The 22,931-nt window shown below is 42.5% G+C and overlaps 1 protein-coding gene across 3 annotated transcripts; it reads right to left on the reverse strand.

The window, feature by feature from the left end:
* Positions 1-22: 22 nt before the first annotated feature.
* luc7l3 (LUC7-like 3 pre-mRNA splicing factor) lies at positions 23-22,691 on the reverse strand. Of its 3 annotated transcripts, none has more exons than XM_060844667.1 (11): positions 22,553-22,691; positions 20,260-20,326; positions 17,596-17,635; positions 17,366-17,513; positions 17,024-17,098; positions 16,135-16,239; positions 15,889-16,050; positions 14,739-15,013; positions 13,169-13,335; positions 4,398-4,597; positions 23-622 (listed from the first exon to the last, which is right to left on the reverse strand). In XM_060844667.1, exons 1-10 carry the CDS (start codon positions 22,649-22,651, stop codon positions 4,431-4,433), a joined length of 1,305 nt encoding a protein of 434 aa, XP_060700650.1. In that variant the 5' UTR covers positions 22,652-22,691; the 3' UTR covers positions 23-622; positions 4,398-4,430. The 3 variants fall into 3 exon arrangements, with proteins under 3 accessions (XP_060700650.1, XP_060700649.1, XP_060700651.1); XM_060844666.1 differs by having other exon boundaries at positions 14,739-15,016; XM_060844668.1 differs by lacking the exon at positions 22,553-22,691 and adding an exon at positions 20,427-20,453 and having other exon boundaries at positions 14,739-15,016.
* Positions 22,692-22,931: the final 240 nt, after the last annotated feature.

A 22,931-nucleotide genomic window follows, 5' to 3' on the forward strand; every position in this document is an offset into this window, starting at 1 on the left:
AAACACAAGGCACAATAGAAGATTTACTGAAAAAAATTTATTCATACTCAACACTAAAATTTGCAAATTACAGCAACCATTTTCAAAATACAGGAACAGCAGGGCAGGGAAAAACACTCGTCCTCACAGCTGGATGGGGAACTGAGAAAGAGGCAGGCAGCCTAATACTACAAAAAACAAAAAAAAAGGATAGTGGCGACAGGAGCATGGTAAAAATCAGCCTCTTAATCAAAACAGCTCTATACAAGTGTGGCCTGTGTATTTACAGATAGCAGTTTGCCAAGAAATTTAAACGTCAAGGAAACCATCGGGTACACATTTGCAGGTCACATGGTTTGGGTGCTGCTCACTTTAGTCTGACACTTGTGGAAAAACAGGACTCGAGTTCACTGTTAGTGAAAAAGAGTATTGCAAGCACAAGAAACGGGAACTTCTTTGGGCAGCTAATTGTACATAAAAGTCCTGAAATGAATTTTTTTGCTTAAATTACAATTTCTCTCACTCTTTCCCTCTCCCTACACCACTACAGCTTTCTTTCACCTTGTTTTAACTGGGCAGAGACTTCAGGTCGAGCAGTCGAATCTTCACAGGGATTCCTTGACATCTTCAAAAATGGCCACGCCTGTAGAAATTAAACATTTGACAACATGCAATTAGAATCAGTGTAAAACAAATGCATAAAACGTGCTCACCATTATACACAACCATTTATTTTCTGTTTTTTTTAAAAAAAAGGCAAAAGGAAAGTACCTCTTGGAGACTTCCTACTGCCCTACACAGAGCACTTGTCTTCTGGGGTTTCTGCTAACGACTGGCTACAGCTCTAACCTAGAAAAGGAAACCCTTTCTCAGAGTGTAAACAGCCCACCTCTACTGTATCCTTAAGTAGTGATTTACTGTAATCTCCCATCTGTAATGACAGACAGCATACAGAGTTTGTCAACCAATTTATCACACAACATAAAAAGGGTCAAGGGCAGTGACTGTACATGTGAAAAACATTTTACCTTGTGGTTGGTCAATATTAATTCTTTACTGGAAAGCTCTCCTTGATGTGTGCTGCTGCCTTAAACAAACCAGTTAATGTTTAATTGTAACTTCTACAGTAACCTTTACAGAATGCTTCACTTGTTTACAAATTTTAAACATTATCCATGTGGATATGTGAAGGCAATATGGGAATTAAGAAAAGTGCAGAGAAACAGCCATTTGGTCCATCAAGCCAGCATTCAGATACAGCATGCACTCTCCCATCTGCCCAGCTCCCTGGATTCCATTTCTATGTTGGACTCTCCTGCCCCCAAGTCCCACCAGTTCACTCCAGTTTAGAGAGTGATTCACATCCTTCGTTCCCCGCTGAAATCATTGGGAGCCACAAACCCCTTCGTTCACCGAAACAATTGAAACCATATTTATTAACTCATTATTGCAACAATCCCTCCAATATTAAAGAGCGCTGTCAACAGAATGTTCCCAGGGAACCTGGACTTAGTGAGCCCATAGATAAAATTAAAGGCTGTTTTTTCAAATTCTTTATCATTAACTCTGTTATAAAATGGATCAGTAGGTGCAGTCACAATTATGATTTGTATAGCCCTTACACAAGCACAAACATCCCAACATACCTCAATAAAATTCCTAGTTTGTCAATAACGAAGCGATGTGCACGCTCAGACAGTGATGAGAGAGGATAAGGGGGAATTAGTGAGGCCTGGTTTTTAATACAACAGCACAGGAGAATAAACAAATTGCATTCCTAGTGCTTTGAAGGTAGAACGTCCTGGGATGGTGAAAAAAAAATGGTGTAGAGTGAGTGAGTCAAAGCAGACTCATGAGAAGTGGCAGAGAACTAATTCATGACTTAGCTCAGTAACATTTTTGCTAACTGCCTATATTCAATGGGGCTGTGCGTAGCCCAGAAACAGACCAGAGATACTGCTTCAATGATGTCTCATGCTAGCCATTACAGGTGAACATTAGTGTCAATGCTTTCATTTTTCTCCAGTGCCCCTCTGAAAGCTGATCATTGATGTGGGATTTGAAGTAAGAGGAAAAGGATATAGCAATGCCACTTGCATAAAATTTTCAAAATGTCATTATGCATCTAATAATTAACAACATTTTCAGTTTCCATGGGAGGACACTATTGGCACCAGGGGTCAGTGGAGACAATATCAGCTCTCTATAAGAGTGATCTTCCTAGTTTAAGAATACCTCCACCCCCAAGTTTATTTCTTAATCTCCTGTCCAGTAGATGATTTTCAGCACCTATCAAATCTCAGATTTGTCTTCCCTAAAGAAATGCAGTTTCTCTAATTTATCCACATAACTGATTTTCCTTAAACCTGGAAACATTCTTATCAATCTTTCCTGCACCTGTTTTAGAGTCTCTGTATCGTTCCTTAAGTGCAGTGTCCAGATGTGGACACATACTACAGTTGAGGGTCTACTAAATGTTTTATAAAAATATTCACCATAACTCCTTCCATTTTCTACTCTATGCCTTTATTTAATAACCCAGGCTTGTGCACGCCTTTTTCACCATGATCTCAATCTGTCCTATCACCTTAAACACTTTGCACACATCCCTTCCTCAGGCCTTCTGTTCCTACACAGAGAAAGGTACAGCCCCAGAAGGAGACTGGAATTCAAAGGTTGGGGCTCATCAGTTTCCAAAAACAAAAAAGGTTATTTCAAAAGGGAAATGTGTAACTGGGAAATACACTTAGTACCTGGTACAATTCAAATAAGCAAAGGATAAGGTTAAGGGAGCCAGTATCAAATAGGCACTTGGAAATATTTATTAATGGAGGGTGTTCAGCTGTAATACTGAGGCAAGCACTAGCTTCATTTAATAGCTGGAATGTGTTGCGGGAGATAGGACGGCGGGTAATAGAGAACATTGGAGTCAATCAGGCTCCAGTACCTTGACCTAATCAAACCGGCAGAGAGACCGCATCCAATAGTAACCAGACTGACCCGGCAGTACTGACTTGTCAATGTGCCTATGTGCTAGAAACCTCTGCTGAAGATCATTATTCCCACTTTCACAGAGCTTCTTTAGATCCCTCCCACAGATCCACAAAGTTTAGTAGGGCCAACAGCTGATCAGCCAGGAAGCTGATCACAAGCAAAGAATTAATATTGACAATTCCTTTGCCCACGTTGTAACCAAAGTCACTGCCATTCAAATGTCTTTCTGTATTTAATATTAACAAAAACAATTTCATCTGCCGTGGCAGGATACCATCGGACTAAGAGCTCACTTGACATGGGATGGGAGGGCAAGGAAGGGGGACGGAGGGCAAAGAACTCGCAAGTCGTACCTCTGTGCTAGGACCTGTAATGTACTGCACGCAAACAGGAGGCTGCTACAGCTTTTGGTTTGTTTTAAATTTATGTGAAAAGTAAAGTTAAATTCTTGAAAATTCCCTTCCATCCCCTGTAGTTTGAAGAGAGTTCTGTAACAAATCTGCACAGAAACAATTCCACAATTGTCAAAAAAAATTATGGTGACAGGAAACGAATATTTAAATCCTGTGTTAAACATGATCAGCAAATACATTATGAAATAGCAAGCTTAAAAAAAATTAAAGATTTATTTTTAAAAACAGGCAAAAGCATTCAAACACAGGTGTGTAGAGAAAGGAGTGTACCTGGCATGAGTACCTGCAATTCATTCACTGATTCCTTGATTTTTAATTTGCTTTCATGGGCGGCTCACAAGATCAGCGCAGTGTGAGATATGGTTCTCAGGTTCACTTAGTCATAAACCCTACACTTCCATCAATCCAAGCTACTGGCTCGAGTTACAGAAAGACTCCATTAGAGTGCAAGGCAGTTTTTAAAAAAAACAAAAAAAAAACAAAAAATCTACAACATCCGTGACATTAACAGATTTTGTTAAAACTAAAAAAAAATTTTCAAATAGATGCCTTAGATGCAGTTACAGAAACAGGAAAAACCATTCTCCACCTACTTAATGAATTCTAAACTTATTCAAGTGATAACAATTCACAGCAACCAACCAACCAACCCACACAATCCAATTTCCCAAAACTTAACAGTTTTCTTAACATTATTTTTAAATCAAATTCATTCATTGCCATTCACCAGATCCATAAAGGAACAGAAATGAGGACCAGGTTTCAGAACATTATATAGAATATGCAGAGGTAAAGTAAAGTACCTAGTGTCTCCCAGACGCACATTTTGTCTCTTAATCTGTCAAGACTAGTCTGTTGTCTTCGCTCGACGTTTTACATAGTATACCTTCCCGTGCGTTTGTTGGTTAGAATCTCTCCGTCTTCTGTTGCAATACTTACACTGCACTGCTAAAGCGAACCATAAAAAACAAAGGGCAAACCCTAACCGAGGAATGCAAAAGAGACACTTACCTTGGTCTGATCTGAGGTCAAATCAGATCAGTTTTAATTGGACTGAGTGTCACCTTCAGATTTTAGGTCTTCATCTCTCCCATTGACCTCGGTTTTAGTGGCGTCCACCTCCATGGCGTCTGGCCGAGCCTCTACACTCTCTCGGTCTGTCTGACTGGGTTTCCGATTGCTTTTCCTCATTTCATCTGAGTCTCTCCTTTCTGAAACACAACACTAGAAACTTACTGGAGACAATGGCATCATTTTCAGGTAATGGCTGAATGGAGGTGGCAGCAGGATTGACTCATTTATCAAAGGCTTTAAATTTGAGGATACATTTGGGGGGAGGGAAAAAAAATGGGGCGACATGGTGGCTCAGTGGTTAGCACTGCTGCCTCACAGTGCCAGGGTCCCAGGTTCAATTCCAGCCTTGGGGAACTGTCTGTGTGGAGTTCGCACATTCTCCCCATGTTAGCGTGGGTTTCCTCCAGGTGCTCCGGTTTCCTACCACAATCCAAAGATGTGCAGGTCAGGTGAATTGGCCATGCTAAACTGCCCATAGTGTTAGGTGCTTTAATCAGAGGGAAATGGGTCTGGGTAGGTTACTATTCGGAGGGTCGGTGTGGACTTATTGGGTCAAATGGCCTGTTTACACACTGTAGGGAATCTAATCTAATAATTAGAAGATTTTCATTATTAAACAAGGAGTTGCTGCAATCTGGAACAGGTCAGCTGGTACAGCCACTGCAAATACATTCAACAGTAACTTTCAAAACAACTGGGAGAGAACAAAGGAGTGGAGCTGATTGGGTGGTGACTGCACAATGGATCAACTGGTAATGCTTTTTCCTGAGATTAATGTTTATACTTTTACACTCCAGACAGGACTGTAACCCAATAAAGACGCCACGACATCTAATGGACTGATTCAACTTTGGAATACAGAACAACCTTGATCATCCAAATACCAATTATGTGAAAATCGGATTATCCAAAGGAGATCTCCAGGTCCTGATAGAAACATTACATCAAAGACGCATTTCCAACAGTGATCGTGTTTGGACGGGATTGGGGGACCCACGCACTGTACCCTGCTGCAGTCTCCTCAATAGGGAGCAGATTCAGAGTCCCAGAGGTAAGGCATTTAAAATCGATTAACCGAATAATCGAATATCCGAACGTAGTGGTGCCTGGCCATCATGTTCGGATAATTGAGGTTTCCCTGTATTTTCAAAGCTTTCCCTTACCTTCCTGCCAATGTGCATTGTGCAATGTTAATTAGCAAGGAACCCACCCCCCATCACCAAACCATTAACATTCTAGTGGCTATGTAAATACTGGAGCAGCAACAGCAGCAGCAAGTCACTGGCTGGGAATTCTGTAGCATTCTTGCTGTTAATGCTGACATACTTCAGTCAGGAGCAGATGAAGGCCCTTTAAGCCTTCTCTATACAATCACTACTTCTCCCTCTCATCTACTCAATGCTCTGTAAACCCTTCACTGAACCTCTCCAAAGACTCCTGACAGAGGAAAAAATGTTTTAAATGGGCAACTCATTCAAGCAGTGACCCTAATTCTCAATTCTCCTTAAGCGGAAACATCCTTTCAAGATTCACCTTGTCAAAACACTCCTCCTTTATGATACTATTTATTTCAATTTTATCACTTCTTATTCCTCCAATTCCTGGAGATCCAAACTGAGCCTGTCCAACTTTTATCGCGTAAGACAATCCACCCATTCCAGGCATTGAGACTCATAAACCTTGTCTAAACTGCTTCAAATGGATTCCATCCCTCCTTCATGAAGTTGGCCACTTCTGCAAAACAGAAGACCATAAAACAGATGTAGAATTAGGCTGTTGGCCCATCGAGTGTGCTCAGCCATTTGATCACGGCAGATATATTTCTCAACCCTTTTCCCCTGCCTTCTCCTGTAACCCTTCATCCCCTTAAGAACAAGTACCTACCTAACTGTCTTAAATACATTCAATGATTTGGCCTCCAAAGCCCTCTGCAACAATTAGGCCCACAGAATCACATGCTCAAAAGAATTGTCCTTTCACTGCGGCAGTGACCCCTGTTCCCAGTCTCTCCTTCTATGGGAAGCATCATCTTGATGCCTACTCTATCCAAGCCCCTCCGTATTCTGTAAGTTACAATCAGATTCTCTCGTTCTTCTCAACTTCTACAGATCCAGAGTCTTCAACAGCTCCTCATTTGACAAGCCCTTCATCCCTGGGATCATTCTTGTAAACCTCCTCTGGATCTCCACATATGCCAGCACATCGTTCCTGAAATGCAGGGCCTAAAACTGCTCACCATATTCCAAACGTGGTCTGACCAAAGCCTTGCACAGCCTCGGCAGTACATCCTTACTCATATTCTAGCCCACATGAAATTAATGTTAACATTGCATTTGTCTTCCTAACTGCCAACTGAACCTGTACATTAACCTGAAGGGAGCCTTGGACTAGGATTCCCAAGTCCCTTTGCGATTCAGATTTCTGAAGCCTTTCCCAGTTTAGAAAAGAGTCTATGCCTCTGTTCTTCCTTCGAAAGTGCATAATCTCTTACTCTCGCAATTGTACTCCATCTGCCACTTCTTTGCCCCTCTCCCAGCCTGACCAAGGCCTTCTGCAGCCTCGCCGCTTCCTCAGCACCACCTGTATCATCTGTAAACTTCACAACAATGCCCTCTGTTCAGATTATTAATGTCTAACGTGAATAGTAGTGGTCCCAATACCAAACCCTGTGGAACTCCACTAGTCACTGGCTGCCATCCTGAAAAGACCCCTTAATCCCCACACTCGGCCATCTGCCAGTCAGCCCATCCTCTCTCCACACCAGTACCTTGCCCCTGACACCACAAACTCTTACTTTATTCCGCAGCCTCCTGTGCAGCACCATGTCAAAGACCTACTGGAAATCCAAATAGATCATATCCACTGGCTCTCCTTTGTCTAACCTGCTTGTTCCCCAGCTCAAAGAATTCTACGATTTGTCAGGCATGACCTCCCAATGGTGAAGCCATGCTGACTCAGCCATATTTTACCATTCATTTCCAAGTACTCCACAATGGACTCTCAAATTGTACCAACCACTGTTAGGAAGTTCAAAAATAAATTTAAATGCAGGATCTCAAATGCAGTAATCTCATGACTATCCCCAGTGCCATGTTAGCGACAGCAGGAGTAAGAGGACAGATCAGATGAATGCATGGCTGAAGAAATGGTGCACCAGAGAGGGATTTAGATTCTTGAGGCACTGGGACGGTTTCTGGGAGAAGGTGGGACCTGTACAAGCCTGATGGGCTAGACCAGGGACAAATATCCTCATTGCAGCTTGTGTTAGCCCTATTGGTGAGGTTTTAAATAAGTATGGCAGGGGGATGGGAACGGAAGTGTCGACTCTGTTGGTCAGATTCAGATCAGGAAAGGGGAGGTAGAACATTAGTTAGTGATGTTGTCAGTGACTCAAAGACAAAAACAAGTCCAGCAAAGGATACTGACATAGGGTTTGAGCTGCTTGTATTTCAATGTGAGGAGTATTACACATAAGGCAGATGAACCAAGGGCATACGGATAGACATGGCAGCACAAGGTCATTGCCATAACAGAAACCGGGCTAAAGGAAAGGCAGTTCAATATCCCAGGATAGAGAGTTTTCAGAATAGTGTAACTGACAAGAAAAAGTGGGGGGAGGAAAGTGTTGGTTAAAAAAATCAGTTACAGTTGTGACAAAGGATGACATGCTAAGCAGGCTAACAACTGAGGCTTTATGGGTTAAGCTTACGAAATTAAAAAAAAGGGGCAGTCACACACCCACCAATAGAGAGGGGGAGATAAAAGGACATGTGTAGGAAATACTTTGTCGGTAGGACCATTGGGTGAAACATTCATGTACCACGTTTAGGAAATTTTTCCTGGACAATGTGACAAACTCAACCAGAGGAGATGCAATTATGGATTTAGTTTCGGGAAATGAAACTGGGCAAGTGTAATGTGACAATGGACACCTGTTGCGCTGAAGGGCCTGTTTCCACACTGTAAACTAATCTAATCATATCAGGGATAGTGACCACAATTCAGATAGATTCATTATGGAAAAGGACAGCAAGAAATCAGGAGTAAGAGTTTTAGGGAAAGGCAAATGTTACAAAACTAAAGTGATTTGGCTGAGGTGGACTGGACAGGACAGGACTGCTAAAGGATAACCCAGTGGGAGGTACTTAAAGTACGATCCTTGGAACACAAAAATGAGAATGGTGCTGCTAAATCTAGACCCCCATAGTTGTCTAGTAAATTGAAGATTCAACAGAAAAAGAAACCTTACAATAGTTACAAAAAAAACTCAACATTGCAGATAGACTAAAAGAGTACAGAAAGTACAGAGATAAAAAGTTAAAAAAGAAATAAGGAAATCAAAAAAGGGTAGAAAAAATATTAGCAAGGTAAAGGAAAACCCAAAGATGTTTTACCAGAATATAAAGTGCAAAAGGAGATTAAGGGTGAACAACCAAAGGATATGGGAAGAATTTTACATGAACTTTTTGTCTCTGCATTCACAAAGGAAAGGGGCGATGTGAATATAATAATCCAGGAGTGTGAAATATTTGATAAAATGATTATAATAAGAAAAGTATTAGCGGAGTTGGAATTCTTGAAAGTAGCTAAGTCACCAGGTCAGGATGGATTACTCCCCAGGAAGTTGAAGGTGATCAGCTGCTTTCAGGATTATTTTCCAATCTTCACTAGACACTGGTGAGGGCTAAAGGACTGGAGGAATACAAATGCAGTTCTGTTGGTTAAACAATGTCCAAATGAAATGTCAAACAGTAATAGACCAGTTAGTCTTACTTTGGTGATGAGTATATTGTTAGAATCAATCCTGAGAAAATGGATAAACTGTCTCTTAGAAAGGCATGGACTAGTTGGGGATTGTCAGCATGGCTTTGTTAAGAAAGGTCATGCCTTATGCAATTGACTGAATTTTTTGAGAAAGTGACAAGGAGAATCAAAGCTGGTAGTGCAGTGGATACTGTCCACATGGATTTTAGTGAAGTAGCTGACAAGACCCCACCGGTCTGAATTAATGAATGCAGTTTAATTCAGAGAATGAAGGAGGCATGTCAGATTCATTAATTTAAAAAAATAAGGTTTGCTTCCTGAATGAGTCAGTCAAGTTTGATTCACCGAATTAATTAATGCATTTGATTCACCGAATGAATTGCACCCGATTCATTGACTGAATGAGGTCTGCAGCATGGAATGAACGAGTGAAGTTTAACTCGCTGAATTAATGAATGCAGATTGATTCATTGAATGAAAGCATGAAGTTTATATCATTAAAAGAAGCAGTGAAATTTGATTCCCTGAATTAATGAATGAAGTCTGATTCAATGAATGAATGAATGCAGTCTGATTCATTAAATGAATGAGTGAAGTTTGCCATTCAAAAAAGTAAAAGCCCATGGGATACAAGGTAATATGCCAAGTTATTTTCAATAGCTGCCCTTGGAACCTGTTTCAAGCGATGTTCCATAGGAAAGATGGAATTAGAAACGGCACCATGCTGTCTTTGGGACAACATGAACAAAATGGGCTGAATATCCTCCCTCTCTGCTGTATCATGTCTACAGTTCTATGGACCACAGTCAGGTTAACCAACCTATAGGTTCCTGCCTCCCTCCCTTCTTAAACAGGGTTGCTACTTCAGCCATTTTCCACTCTTCTGGGTGCCTTCCTAATCCAGCATTTCCTGCAAGATCACCGATGTCTTTACAACCTCCTCAGCTATCTCCTTCAAAACTCTAGGGTGCAGTCCACCTATCCACCTTCAGACTTTCAGCTTCCCTAGTACCTTCTCCTTAGCAATTGCCAATACACAAAAAGTTTGTACATTGCTGATGTTTCCACTGTGAAAACTGATGCAAACTACCGATTCATATCCTCCATCACACCTCCGTTCCTATTACTACTTCTCTAGTCACATTTTCCAACAGTCAATGTCTATTCTTCTCTTCTATCTTTTAGATATCTAAAAATACTCTTGCAATTTTCTTTTAATATTACGAGCTAGCTTACTCAAGTTTTATCCCTCCCACCCACACCCCATCCTCTGGTTTTTAAATGCTTCCCAAATCCTCCAGCTGCCCATTAATCTTCAACACATCGTTTGCTTTCTTTTTTGTTTTTATGCTGTCCCCGACTTTCTTGGTCAGCCACAGTTGCTTCATCCTCCCACCTTCATTGGGATGTTCTCCAGATCTGGTCTCAGCAGTGCCTTGTGCACCTGACGCATGATCGCCATGCTGTTTGATACTGTTTTGAAACTTTAGTTGACCACAGATGATGAGTCCTCTCATCATATTAATTTAGTGTATTCTGCAACATCCTTTTTGATATCTGCCACTGCATCTTTATTGACCCCTTAACCTAACTTTCCAGTTCGATTCAGCTCTGTTTTCTTGCTTTCATTAATTCTCTTAAGTTTAAAAGCAATCTTTACTCCCTCAAACTGAATATAAAATCAATCACTTTCATGTCAGGAGCGTGATGGAACATTCTCCGTTTGCCTGGATGAGTACTGCTCAGACAAAAGAACCACCATCACCCAGGACAAAGCAGTCCAATTGACTGGTGCCCTATCCACCACCCTCCACATTCAATTGCTTCTTCACCACAATGGCAACTGTACATACCACCCACAAGATGCACGATAACAACTCAAAGTTCCTTTTACAGCACCTTCCATAAGCACAATCTTTACTCTCCAGAAGGACAAGGGCAGCACATGCTTGGGAACAGAACCACCTTCACCCAGACTTGAAGTTATATTGTCATTTGGTCAAAATCCTGGAACAGGACCCTGGATATACCTACACATTATGGACAGCAGCTATCCAAGACAACTGTTCATTACTACCCTTGCCAGGCCATTTAGAGATGTGGTAACAGTCAACTTGCCTGCAATGCTGCATCCCTCAAACAATTAAGTAATTTCCACAATATTCTAGGATGGAATTTATGGTTTCAAAACTTGTTTTGAGACAGACCTTAATTAAAAAGTGAAACAGAGAAAGGAAATCCACTCGAGAGATTAACCTAGACAAGTGTGATGTCATAGAGTCAGATGTACAGTATGGAAACAGACCCTTCAGTCCAACTCATCCAAGCTGACCAGATATATGCTGGAATTGTACCAGCCTCCCCCACTTCCTCTGGCAGCTCATTCATACACGCACCGCTCTCTACATGAAAATGTGGTGTGTTTTGCTAGAGAAAAGTACCAGTATATGGCAAGATCCTTAGGGACACTAATACACAAAAGGATTTAGGATGCTGACAGTGGGCAACACAAGTGGATAGGGTGGTAAAGGCAGCATACGGCATGTTAGACTTCATCGGTCAGGCACTGAGTATACAAGTTGGTAAATCACGTTGCAGCTGTATAAGTCAGTCAGGTCACATTTGGAGTATTAGGTGCAATTCTGGTTGCCACACTATAGGAATGATATGAAGGATTTGGATGGGGTGCGAAAGAGGTTTACCAGGAAGGTCGTTGGGCTGTAGTGTATTAGCTAGAAGAGTTGGATAACCTTGATTGTTTTTGCTAAAACACCGAAGGCTGAGGGGCAACCCAATAGAAGAATATAAAATGAAAGGGATGGATAGTTAGTCTTTTCCCCAGAGTGAAAATGTCAAATACAAGGGAACACAGATTTAAAGATGGAGAGGGGACATATTCAAAGGAGATACGAGGAAAGTTTATTTTTTAGAAGGCAATAGGTACCTGTAAAACGCTGCTAGACAAGGTAGCGGAAGCAGATAGAATAGCAATATTTAACAGGCATTTAGTCAGACATGAAAAGTCAGGAAATAGGGGGGATAGACCACATACAGGCAGATGGGATTAATTTAGAACAGTATTGTGGTTAGTGCAGACACGTTGGGCTGAAGGGCCTGTTCCTCGGCTGCACTGTTCGATGTTCTTTTATAAGGAAGCTAAAAGATTGGAAATCAAAATTTCTGGGGACACCTGGTTGAAAGAACACCGAACATGCCCTTACAGAAGAGTGCACCTGGGAAATGTGGCATTGGCTGTTGCTATCAGCTGGGAATTAGATTAAATTCTAGAAAGGTAAGGGTGAAATTCACAAGGAAGACAACGTTTGGAAGAATTTGTGATCGAGACTGATGATATAAACGCTGAGTGAATTGTCAAGCCAATTCTGTGTAATTTATAGTTTACAATCAATCACAATTCACGTTTAATTTCTGAAGATTAAAGTTTTGGACTCATTAATACCATTTTGGTTAAATTGTAGATCTTGTGGTTTAACTCTTAAGAATAGGTATTTCAGATTTATTATTTTAATAAACATCTCTACGATGGCTATATCAATGCTGAGGTAGTCAACATTAGGACATTCCATCCGCCAATCATTGGGATTTGAAGCGATTGCACTCACAAGACAGTTGCACAGAGCACGAGAGAGAGAAAAGGGACTGTTGTTACATCCAGTCGCACCAGCAGGGGGAGGGGGGTGTAGCTAAGATTGACCCTCCGAGTTCCATCCAGGACTGGAATGGTGAGTTTAACAGATACACAGCTCAGTCACATAACTAAGCTTACCCAATGATGACTGGAACAGATTTAGTTTGCAAACCACAGATCCTGTCCTATAGATACACAAGCACCTTAATCACCTGGCTCCATGCTAAGAAAGGTCTTGGGATATCAATGAAAGAAGTCAATATATAACTGTTGTGAAGAGCCTGAATGCTTGTACCTTTGTCTTTAGACCTTCTCTCTTTCTCTCTGCTCCTGCTTCTGTGCTTGTGTGACCTGACATCCCGACTTCGTGATCGGCGTCGATCCCGACTCCGAGATCGGTGTTTCCTTTCTGATCGATCTCTGCTTCTCTCAGAGCGGTCTCTGCTCCGCCGATCCTCACCCCTTTTGTGAAACCAAATTGAAGTGAAGTGCACACTTAGAGATTCAACACTTTACTAACAAATCTCAAAAAAAACAAAAACTTTTATCAGCACCTTTATTACAGTAAAATCTCAGCTTTTCACAGGAGAATTATCTAATAAAATTAGACACAGCTGCACCAGGAAATACAACAGATTAAAAAAAACTTATCAAATGTGAAGTAATAAACAAAATGAATTCAGATGCGCCGTGTGTAAGTATGCCCAACTTAAAATGCTGCATGAAATAACCTCAAGAAACTTTGCCTTACTATTCAAGAGTTCTCAGCAAGGACTCCACCATGTTTCATGAACTCCCTAGAAATGCCCTTATGTTGTTGATATGTCCTTGCAATCAACCTTGCTTTAATAAGTCAGTCAATAAAACAACTGTAGAACAACTACTTCATAATGTTAACTGGTCAAAAAGTACTTACTAACTTAACACCTCCTTACTCTCAACTCTTCCTGGCCACTTTCTTCTCCTGAAGCACTACCAAGAGTGAGGACTTGACAGAGCTGTGGTAAAATGGAGTTAAAGTAGCTGAGAGTGGGACGGTAGGAAGTCAGCCAGAGAAAATTCAAGTGCTGACATAGGCTTCAGGTTCCAGGAACTGACAAATGAATTTCGGCTGTTGATTAGTCATTTTGGGCATGGATTTCACTTAATTTCCTGTTGTGAGGAGTCTCATTTCCTTGCATGGGCTGAAACTGCAGTAAAACACATTTAATCATGAAATAAACATGGTTCTTGCTGGTCCATGGTAGTGGCACATGTATGCCACTTAAGTGACTATTACTGAAGACTGGACGCTGCAATTGAGTTCTAGGTATAGACACAGGCACTCCAGAAAGATAAATGCATTGGGTTGTCATGGGGTCTCACTTACTAGTACAATACAAACAGAGGAAAGAATATGTACACTGCAGGGCAACTGCTGCACCACAGCTGTGAGGGGGCAGGTGACAGCTTCCCTTCAGAGTCAGGAGAATCTCAGTACTATGATGGTAGCTTCACAGCGACCGGTACTTAAGACTATAAATCAACTGCAGTAAAAAAAAATCTGATTCACTGACATATGATCGAGCATACAGGTGACTCCAAATGCAATGCAACGTTGCAAATTCTTAACTCCCTCTGAAAAAGCCTAATATGCCATTCAGTTCAGAGACAATTGAAATGGAACAGGTGAGGAAAATATAATCGAAACATTCATGGAAACACTAGGTAAACACACAAGCGAGGAGGAGGACTGAAGGGTCTGCTAACTGGGGAAATGAACTGAGGCGCAGGGAGACTAGTGTGCTCCACAAACAACAGGATGGTATCTGTTTCTGTTCACTAATCATCTTTAACTCAACTCTCCTCTACACCGCGTTCCATACCTGCTGCGTTTCTTTTCACGTTCCTTACTGCGTGACCGCTTGCGTTCACGCGACCTGCTTCGCCTTCTGTCAGACGCCCGGCTAGAATGGGAATGCCGGCTCCGTGAGTGGCTCCTCCTACGCCGTGCCTCCCTCTCTCGCTCTTTCTCCTCCTCTTCCCGCCGCCGTTTCTTCTCCCTCTCCTCCCGCTCACGCTCTCGCTCCAGCTCCCGTTCTTCCCTCTCGCGTTTTAATTTGTCATCACGTTCTGGTTCTTCAGTCTTCTTCCGAACCTTCTCCTGGACAGAAATAAAACACTAAATACACAGCCAGCACATACATATTGTATGAATGTTCAACATCATTTGTAACTCCTCAGATACTGAAGCAGCCTGTGCCCAAACACAAGACCTGGATAACATTCACGCCACACAAATGCTAGGTAATGACCATTCCCAACAAGAGAATCTAACCATCACCATTTGACATTTAATGGCATTACCACCACTGAAACCCTTATCCACATCCATAAACTAAATCGGACCAGGGATTAAAAATACTATGCCTGTTACAGGAGGTTGAACATTCTGCAGCAACCTCCCCAAAGTCTATACACTATCTGCATGGCACAACTCAGGAATTTGGTGGAATACCTGCAAGTTGTCTGGAGGAGTGCAGCTTTGACACTATCCAAGACCAAGTATTAATTTAACACGCACCTCATCTAACAGTTTCAACATTCACTCCGTCTACTGATGCTTAATAGCAGCAGTGTGCATCATCGACAAGATGCACTGCAGCAGTTCACCAAGGCTCCTTCGTAAGCACCTTCCAAATCCACAACCTTTACCATCCAGATGGACAACGGCACAAGTACATAGGAACACCACGACCTGCAAGTCGACATCTCTTACCCACACCCAGAGGATATACATGCACACAACTTTATCACCTCAATCTTCCGAATGTAGAAAAATATTTGTAATCTCTGCAATCTACCCTCAATTTAATTTTTCAATCCTCATTATTTTCTAGTCCGTTTGCGCTACACAATCCCCACGGTCATTACCTACTTACCAAAGTGTGGTGCCCAGAACCCAACCTAGTAACTCCAGATCAGGTCTACCATCAGTTCAATAAGATAGTTATAACACTCCAGGCATGCACTAACCTTTAGCTCCTCCACGGTTGCTTTGATCTTCGCGTAGCCCATATGCTGCTTCCCCATTAAGTGATCGTCCACTCTGGACTGTGCATCTCCTACAATGAGGAATGCACCGCACACTTCACACACCTCCATCTGCTTCTCCTGGGCCGCAAAGCTCTCGATGGTCTGCAGAATTATTTTAAAAATATCCTTTAGGTATATGTATCAACCATGTGAAATAATCAAAGACAACAAGCCAATAAGCCTCACCGAGCTGGCAGATCGCAGTTGCTCTCGCTCATCTTTCAGCTGTTCGACAAGTTTCATCATACCCTGGGCCTCTTCCACCTTCCCCTCAGAGCCCAGCTCCTCAATCTGAAAAACAAAGCAAGATCAAATTATGAATGCCTTTCACCTTCTCAGGATTTGCCAAAGCATTTCACAGCCAATGAAGTGCAGCAATGTAAACACAGCAACCAGTTAGTGGACAGCAAACTCCCTCAAACAACAAGACAAGAATTTGATCATTTGCTTCAGGGACCTTGATAGAGGGAGGAATATTGGTCAGGATGCCTAGAGCATATAAGTCAAAATAATCCCATGGGATGACTTTCATTTACCAGAAGGGGTGACAAATAGAGGGCCAATTTAACATTTGATTGAAAAGACAACATCGGACAGCATAACACAAATTACTGCATTCAGAATATCAACCTGAATTTGACACTTGAATCCGTACCCACTTGAATAAAAGGAGTGTGCAGTTACAATGTTCGATATCCACATGAGCCACCATGTGGTGTGAATGCTCCTGGAGATGACCTGCCTCCTCCAGCCCCGTGTTACAGAGGCACAGTGTAGTCTGACTAATAACTTCGTGGGGAATTCCTCAAACCAACCTCACACACTGATTGTACTCAAATCACTCAAGTGACTCTAGGAAGGCATTTGCTCGTCTAAGACATGGCCCTGTATCTCCAATAAGCAGACAGAGCCAGCATTCATAGTACTGTCCGAATACAGACATTTTACAAACAAAGGGACGGCTGGTTCCATTTCCTGCTGAACATTTTAATGACATGTCAGAGAGAAAGTTCAGGAAGCCTAAAACTGAGGCTCTTCCCAGAATTATTAGAGCAGCCACACACTCAGCTCTTACCTGTTCCAGGAGTTCTTCTATTTTCTCTGTTAAAACCTGACCCTTCTCTTCGTTCTTACTCACAGGCCCTCCAGTCTGCCGGAAACAGGCATAATGAGCAATTCAAAAACAGCAATGTTAGTACAGCAGTTAATCTCACACACCATCGTACACACCCATCTCCATAACCACCCACACCCCTCACTTTACAATTCCCTCACACAGTATTCACTCTCAAGAAACCAACTGCTTTATAAACATTCCCACCAAGTGGGCTTCACTATACGCTTGTAGAATCAGACTGTGTTGAAAGCCATCCAAATGCTTATTTTTAGTGAGTCAGTGCCCAACCCTGGCACTCACCGCTGTTCCAGTTGTCGTGTTCTGGGATAGTGCCAACCGAGCATGACCTCGACGGATCCGCCGCTCAACATCAGCCATCAGGTTTTGCAGATAACGCAGGAAGTCTTTCTCATAACCCACTTTCATAAAACGGGAGCTCTTCTCATAGCTGCAGGAGCAAAGGGCAGATATAACTTGGATATTCCACATGTTGGGACAATACACAAGAAGCCATAAAGCTGGAAACTTACTATTTCCGCAGATTGTCATCATGAATCTTCTCACAGGGACCTAAAGGAGCAAAAATTGAAGTGTAATATCACAAAAAAGGTATGCCTGTCACAAATAATGACCACAATGCCACAATCAAGACCATCAGAAAGTCCACCCTAAGGGAGCTCTGTCTGAAATGCTATTCCCTCTGAAAGATTATATTTCAAAACTTGGAAGTCTCTGTAGAAAAAGCCATGGGAAAGGCCAAAAATAATTTTGGTTTTATGAACAGATCCGGACGGTTTAAATGGAAACTGACTATGAAAAAATCCTCTGGAATAAAAGACAGAAAGGAGATCTAATCATCCAAACAAACGTCTAAGTCTACAACACAAAAGGACCATTAAGTCTACTGAACCTGCACCAGTCAAAAGCAACCACCTAAGTAAACTAACCTCTAGAATCATCCCAGTTCTTTATCTGAACTCTTGCTCCCATACATTATCTCTGGCGAGGAGGTACCAGCATTGGACTGGGGTGGACAAGGCCGGACATCACAGAACACCAGGTTATTGCCCAACAGGTTTAAATGAAATCACAAGCGTTTGGATTACTGCTCATACATCAGATGGAGTCACTTCACCTGGTGAAAGTAGCGCTCCAACCTCCGCCCACCCCACCCCCCAAACTCGCCACCAAACCCATCCAATACAACCCACCCCCACCTCCCTCTGACCTTCCCAACTCTTCCCCCCCCTCCCCCAAGCCTGTCCATCCGGCCCCCACCCCTTTGACACCCCCGGCCCCACCCACACCTATCCTGCTCCCAGCCCCACGCACCCCGCCCACTCCCGGGGCAGCCAGGCTGGACACCAACAGTAAGATTGTTGCCGACTTGGTGGTGGTGGGGGTGGAAGTCTGTCATTTGGAGATGGTGCCTGGGCTCCCACTGATGCCCAGGACTATTCTCCACAGCATTTTAGTACGCCAAGTTTGTTTTTAAATCATTGTAAACAAAAGGCATGATCAGTGTTGGAAACACCTCTTTGATGTAATGTTTCTAACGGGACCTTGGGATCTTCTTCAGATAATCTTATTCAGATAGAGGTTACTCTGTATTACCTCTCCATTGCTTAGCATTATATGTTCAGTCCTGCAAAGCCCCCAGAATCTTTTGTCACATTAAAGGTGCTATATAAATACATGTTTAAAACGAGACTCAGCAACACAGAAGATAGGAGTAGGTCATTCAACACCTAAAGCCTGCCCCATTTAATATGACCATGGCTGATCAAGCTCAAAATCTTAATCCCATCCTCTTTCCATAGCCTTGCTCCCATCAGCCACAAGAGCTGTATCTTACTTCCTTGAAAACACTGTTTTGACCTCAACCACATTCTGTAGGACTGAACTTTTACAGAAGCCAATAGGTACCTGTAAAACACTGCTAGGGAAACAGATACAATAGCAATATTTAACAGGCATTCAGTCAGACATGAACAGGCAGGGAATACGGGGGATAGACCACATGCACACAGATGGGATTAATTTAGAACTGCATCGTGGTCGGTGCAGACACGTGGGGCAGAAAGGTCTGCTCCTCGGCTGCACTGTTCTAATTCAAAAGCCTCACCACTTGGTGAAAAATTTCTCAATTCAGACTTAAAAAGGTTTACCGCATAATAATTGCTCATTCTAAACTCCCACCACCAGCAGCAACATCCTTCCTGCACCTACACTGAATAGACCTGTTAGAATTTTATAGGTTTCTAGGAGATCTATCCCCACTAGGATTATTCTAAACTCCAGTAAGTGTAACCCTAACTTAATTAATCTTTCCTCATACATCAGTCATTTCATCCCAGAAATCAAGTTTAATATCTTCGCTGCACTCCCACGTTTGTAAGAATATCCTTTCTCAGATAAGGTGACCAAAATGGCACACAATATTCTAGGTGTGGCCTCATCAATACCCTGTTTAATTGCATTAAGACATCCTTCTCCTCTACTGGAACTCTCACCATTCAGGCCGCTTTCGCTGTCTCCTGTACCTGCACACTTACTTTCAGTGAATAGTGCACGACAACATCCAGGTCTAATCGAGCATTCCTCTCTCTCAACGTACAACCAAATACAGAGGAATCTTGATTATCCAAATACCAGTTATCCAAAAATCAGATTATTCGAAGGAGATCGAGGGCCCAACAGAAACATTTCAAAGTAGTGTGTCCAACACTGATCACATCTTGTGTTTACAGTGATTAAAGGTGCGGCCGAGAACAGTCCTGGACTGATGGGAACACAGGCACCATCTCCAAAGGACTGACCTTAAAATTAAGATGTTGCTAATGTACATCAATAAGCATAGGGTCATAGGTGAACAGGACTTGGGGAGGTATTATAACCAGATGCTGTTTAATTTCTTCCTGTTGTCCTTTCCTTTGGAGATGCTGATTCTGACTGGGGACAGTTCATTAATCAACTCCTTTCACTTTTAGTCATTGCGCAGAAACCCTAAAGAGCTGCCCTTGTTTTAATTGTCAGTGTATGTAGGTCACCATGGCAGCCTCCACTAACTGCTCAACAGGCTCCTGGACAGTTTTTAAGTGACTAGCCAGTTACACCAGATAATTTCCTCAGTGATAACTAAACTATTGAACAACTGGATTATCATGAAACAGTTTTATATGAAGCATTCTTACCCAGGTCAGAGCGTGTGTTCGTAAATAACTCAGCTGGACAGAATCCACACAGGAAATATTTACATACCTGTTAAAGGCAAAATAGTAACAGCGGTTATTAGTTTCAGTAACAGATTCGCTTTCACAATATGCATCAATTCCACCCCAACCCAAAATATACTCAATACCTCAAGTCCCATTCCACACTACAGCAACCAGTACAGCTGAAATTACACAGTAGCCTCCGAGTGTTACTAAGGAATCCAAATACAAAACAAAACCATTGTCTTGAAATAATCAACTCTATGTAATCCTGGATAATCACAGCCAGACTACATCATTTTAGCTTCTCAAAACTCCTGACAGATATTACACTTATTTCAGGAAAAAAGGGGTGCTCAAATGCATGTCCAAATTTCAGCTGTGGGAGTCATTGCACAGTACACAAGGGAATCTGATTGAGAGTCAAAATCCAGACTTTGCAGACAGGACAGATGAATTCTTACTGACAGGTTCAGCACTTTTACACTGGAGACGGAAACAAATCATCCAGGGTTTCTACTTCAATCACTCGAGTGGCCCTGCTTAAAGGAACACAGCCAGTGTACTGCTGGTTAAAGAGCGGTCAGCATTCATAAATTGTCATTTGATAAAAAAAACTGGAAGTGAGTTGTTGCACTACAAAAGTTCAACACAGGGTAAAATAAAAGTGAGGAACGGTGTTCTTCACCCTTGAAACAGTTTGCAACCTATTTGAACATGGGCAGCATCAAGACAAAGTGAGTAGGTAGATAGTTTAAGGTCCTCCTAAATCAGTGATCGCAACTATATAAGTGCTTGCCTCTACCTCACAATATCTTATTTGGAATTCACCATTGGTCTGAATTACCACAGGGCTAAAATTCTGAAATATCTGCCTTACCATCAAGTGTGTACCTTCAGCACAAACTGAAACAGTTCAAGGTAGCTACTCATCACTGTTTTAAGGTGAGTTAGGAGAAGGGTCATAAATACTGGCTTTGCCGGCAACATATACAATCCATAAACAAATAAAACAAAAACCCATAAAAGCATACAATCAACGGTGAACATTTTAAATTACTCACTAAGTTGGCAAGCAGCATGCTATGACAGGATATTCCACTTAACTAAACAGTTAAGCCACACCCAATTCCTAACTGCTGCCTCATCAAGATAAATGTCAATAGGGGTAGAACTGAAGGAAGAACAATCTACAAGTATATTGACAGATTTTGCTCGAACACACTTTAACAGTTAACCTAGGTCACAATTAAGACAACAGCATAAGAACAGAATATAGCAGCACTAAATATTTTATAACACAGAACTGTCGCAAAAAGTGAAAGTGAACTACATAACATTGTCACTGTTGTGGGTCTTCATAATTTGCTGCCAACTTTATTTTGAGATTGCAATTTACTGTAATAATTTTAACAAGAATCTTAAAAGTGAACTTTGTTTATAAAAGCATGAGGTTTACAAGACCATTCCCCACCCCAATGCACTGCTACAACTTGCCCTGCGACAAGGCCACACAGGAAGCACTTTTCAACTGGATAGAAGATAATGAATCTGCAACCCCAAATTAATTTTCAGGATCTTTACTAAAATCTCCAGGATTTTCACTGATGACATTAATAAGGGCGGGAGGGGGGGGGGGGTGAGGAGACCAAAAGCAGCAGCTGATATTTAAAAAAAGTCATAAATGTACAGTCTTCCCCGCAGGATATTTCTTTCCTAACAAAAAAACCTGAAGTTTATTTTTAATCCAGAGGTTAATTTTATGAATGAGTGTGTGCATTTGTTTTCCTCAAATTCCCAATGAAATTAGTTAAAGTACAACAAGACAAGTCTGAGATTCTCGGCCAGAGACGAATTAACGAGTAACTGGAATCACTTTGGCAGCAGGTGACTCTGAGACAATTGACTTGCAGACAGCGGGTAGTGTTCCCCCTCCTGCTCAGTCATTCCGGGGGGGGGGAGACACACACAGCGGTGACAGATTCAAACCCAGCCCCAGGGAGACCCTCTCCCTCCCCGCCCTCACTCTCACCCGGGGCCGAGGCCTGGGCCTGGGCCTGGTTACACGGACACAGCCGGGCCCCGGGGCTCAGGCTGCCCGGGAGAGGCTCCAGCTCCCTCAGCCAGCGGGAATCCCCCGCTTTGTTTCCCGGGTTCTCGCTGGCAGCTCCCGGCAAAGCCCTTTCTGCACGAACCGGGGCCCGAGGCTAGGCCCGCAGGCTCCCGTCAGAATGTCACTCAGTTTCTGTCAGACCGGGGCCCCGGGACTCACACTCTCATCGTCCCACCGGACATTCTGGCGTTTCTCGTCCGGGGCCAGGTTACGGTCACGGCCCATCAACTCATCCAGAAGCTGCGCGTTCGACAACATCCTTCCCCCCCCGCGCTCCCAAAATGGCGCCAGCCGCCTGCTCCCAGCCTGCACCACGGCTCCCTCCCACACTGCAACGCACCGGAAATGACCCACGCCGCCAGGGTCACATGGTTTGTTCAGGTTACACCCCGTATCAGGGGGACCAGAAATTACCGCTTTACCCTCAGATTGTAACCTTTAACCTCAGGTTACTCCTTCACCCTCTAATTATAACCTTTAACCTCAGTTATACCCTATATCATCTAATTACCCCTTTACCCTCAGATTGTGACCTTTA

The sequence above is a fragment of the Hemiscyllium ocellatum genome, chromosome 25 (assembly GCF_020745735.1).
Source record: "Hemiscyllium ocellatum isolate sHemOce1 chromosome 25, sHemOce1.pat.X.cur, whole genome shotgun sequence".
NCBI lineage: Eukaryota > Metazoa > Chordata > Chondrichthyes > Orectolobiformes > Hemiscylliidae > Hemiscyllium > Hemiscyllium ocellatum.

Excerpts from the sequence above, each read along its gene's own strand:
- luc7l3 (XM_060844666.1), bottom strand. The coding sequence starts at position 22,651 with ATGTTGTCGAACGCGCAGCTTCTGGATGAGTTGATGGGCCGTGACCGT. Across the intron at positions 20,327-22,552 it reads TCCGGTGGGACGATGAGAGT|GTATGTAAATATTTCCTGTG; the intron begins GTGAGTCCCGGG and ends TGCCTTTAACAG. Across the intron at positions 17,636-20,259 it reads GAACACACGCTCTGACCTGG|GTCCCTGTGAGAAGATTCAT; the intron begins GTAAGAATGCTT and ends TTGCTCCTTTAG.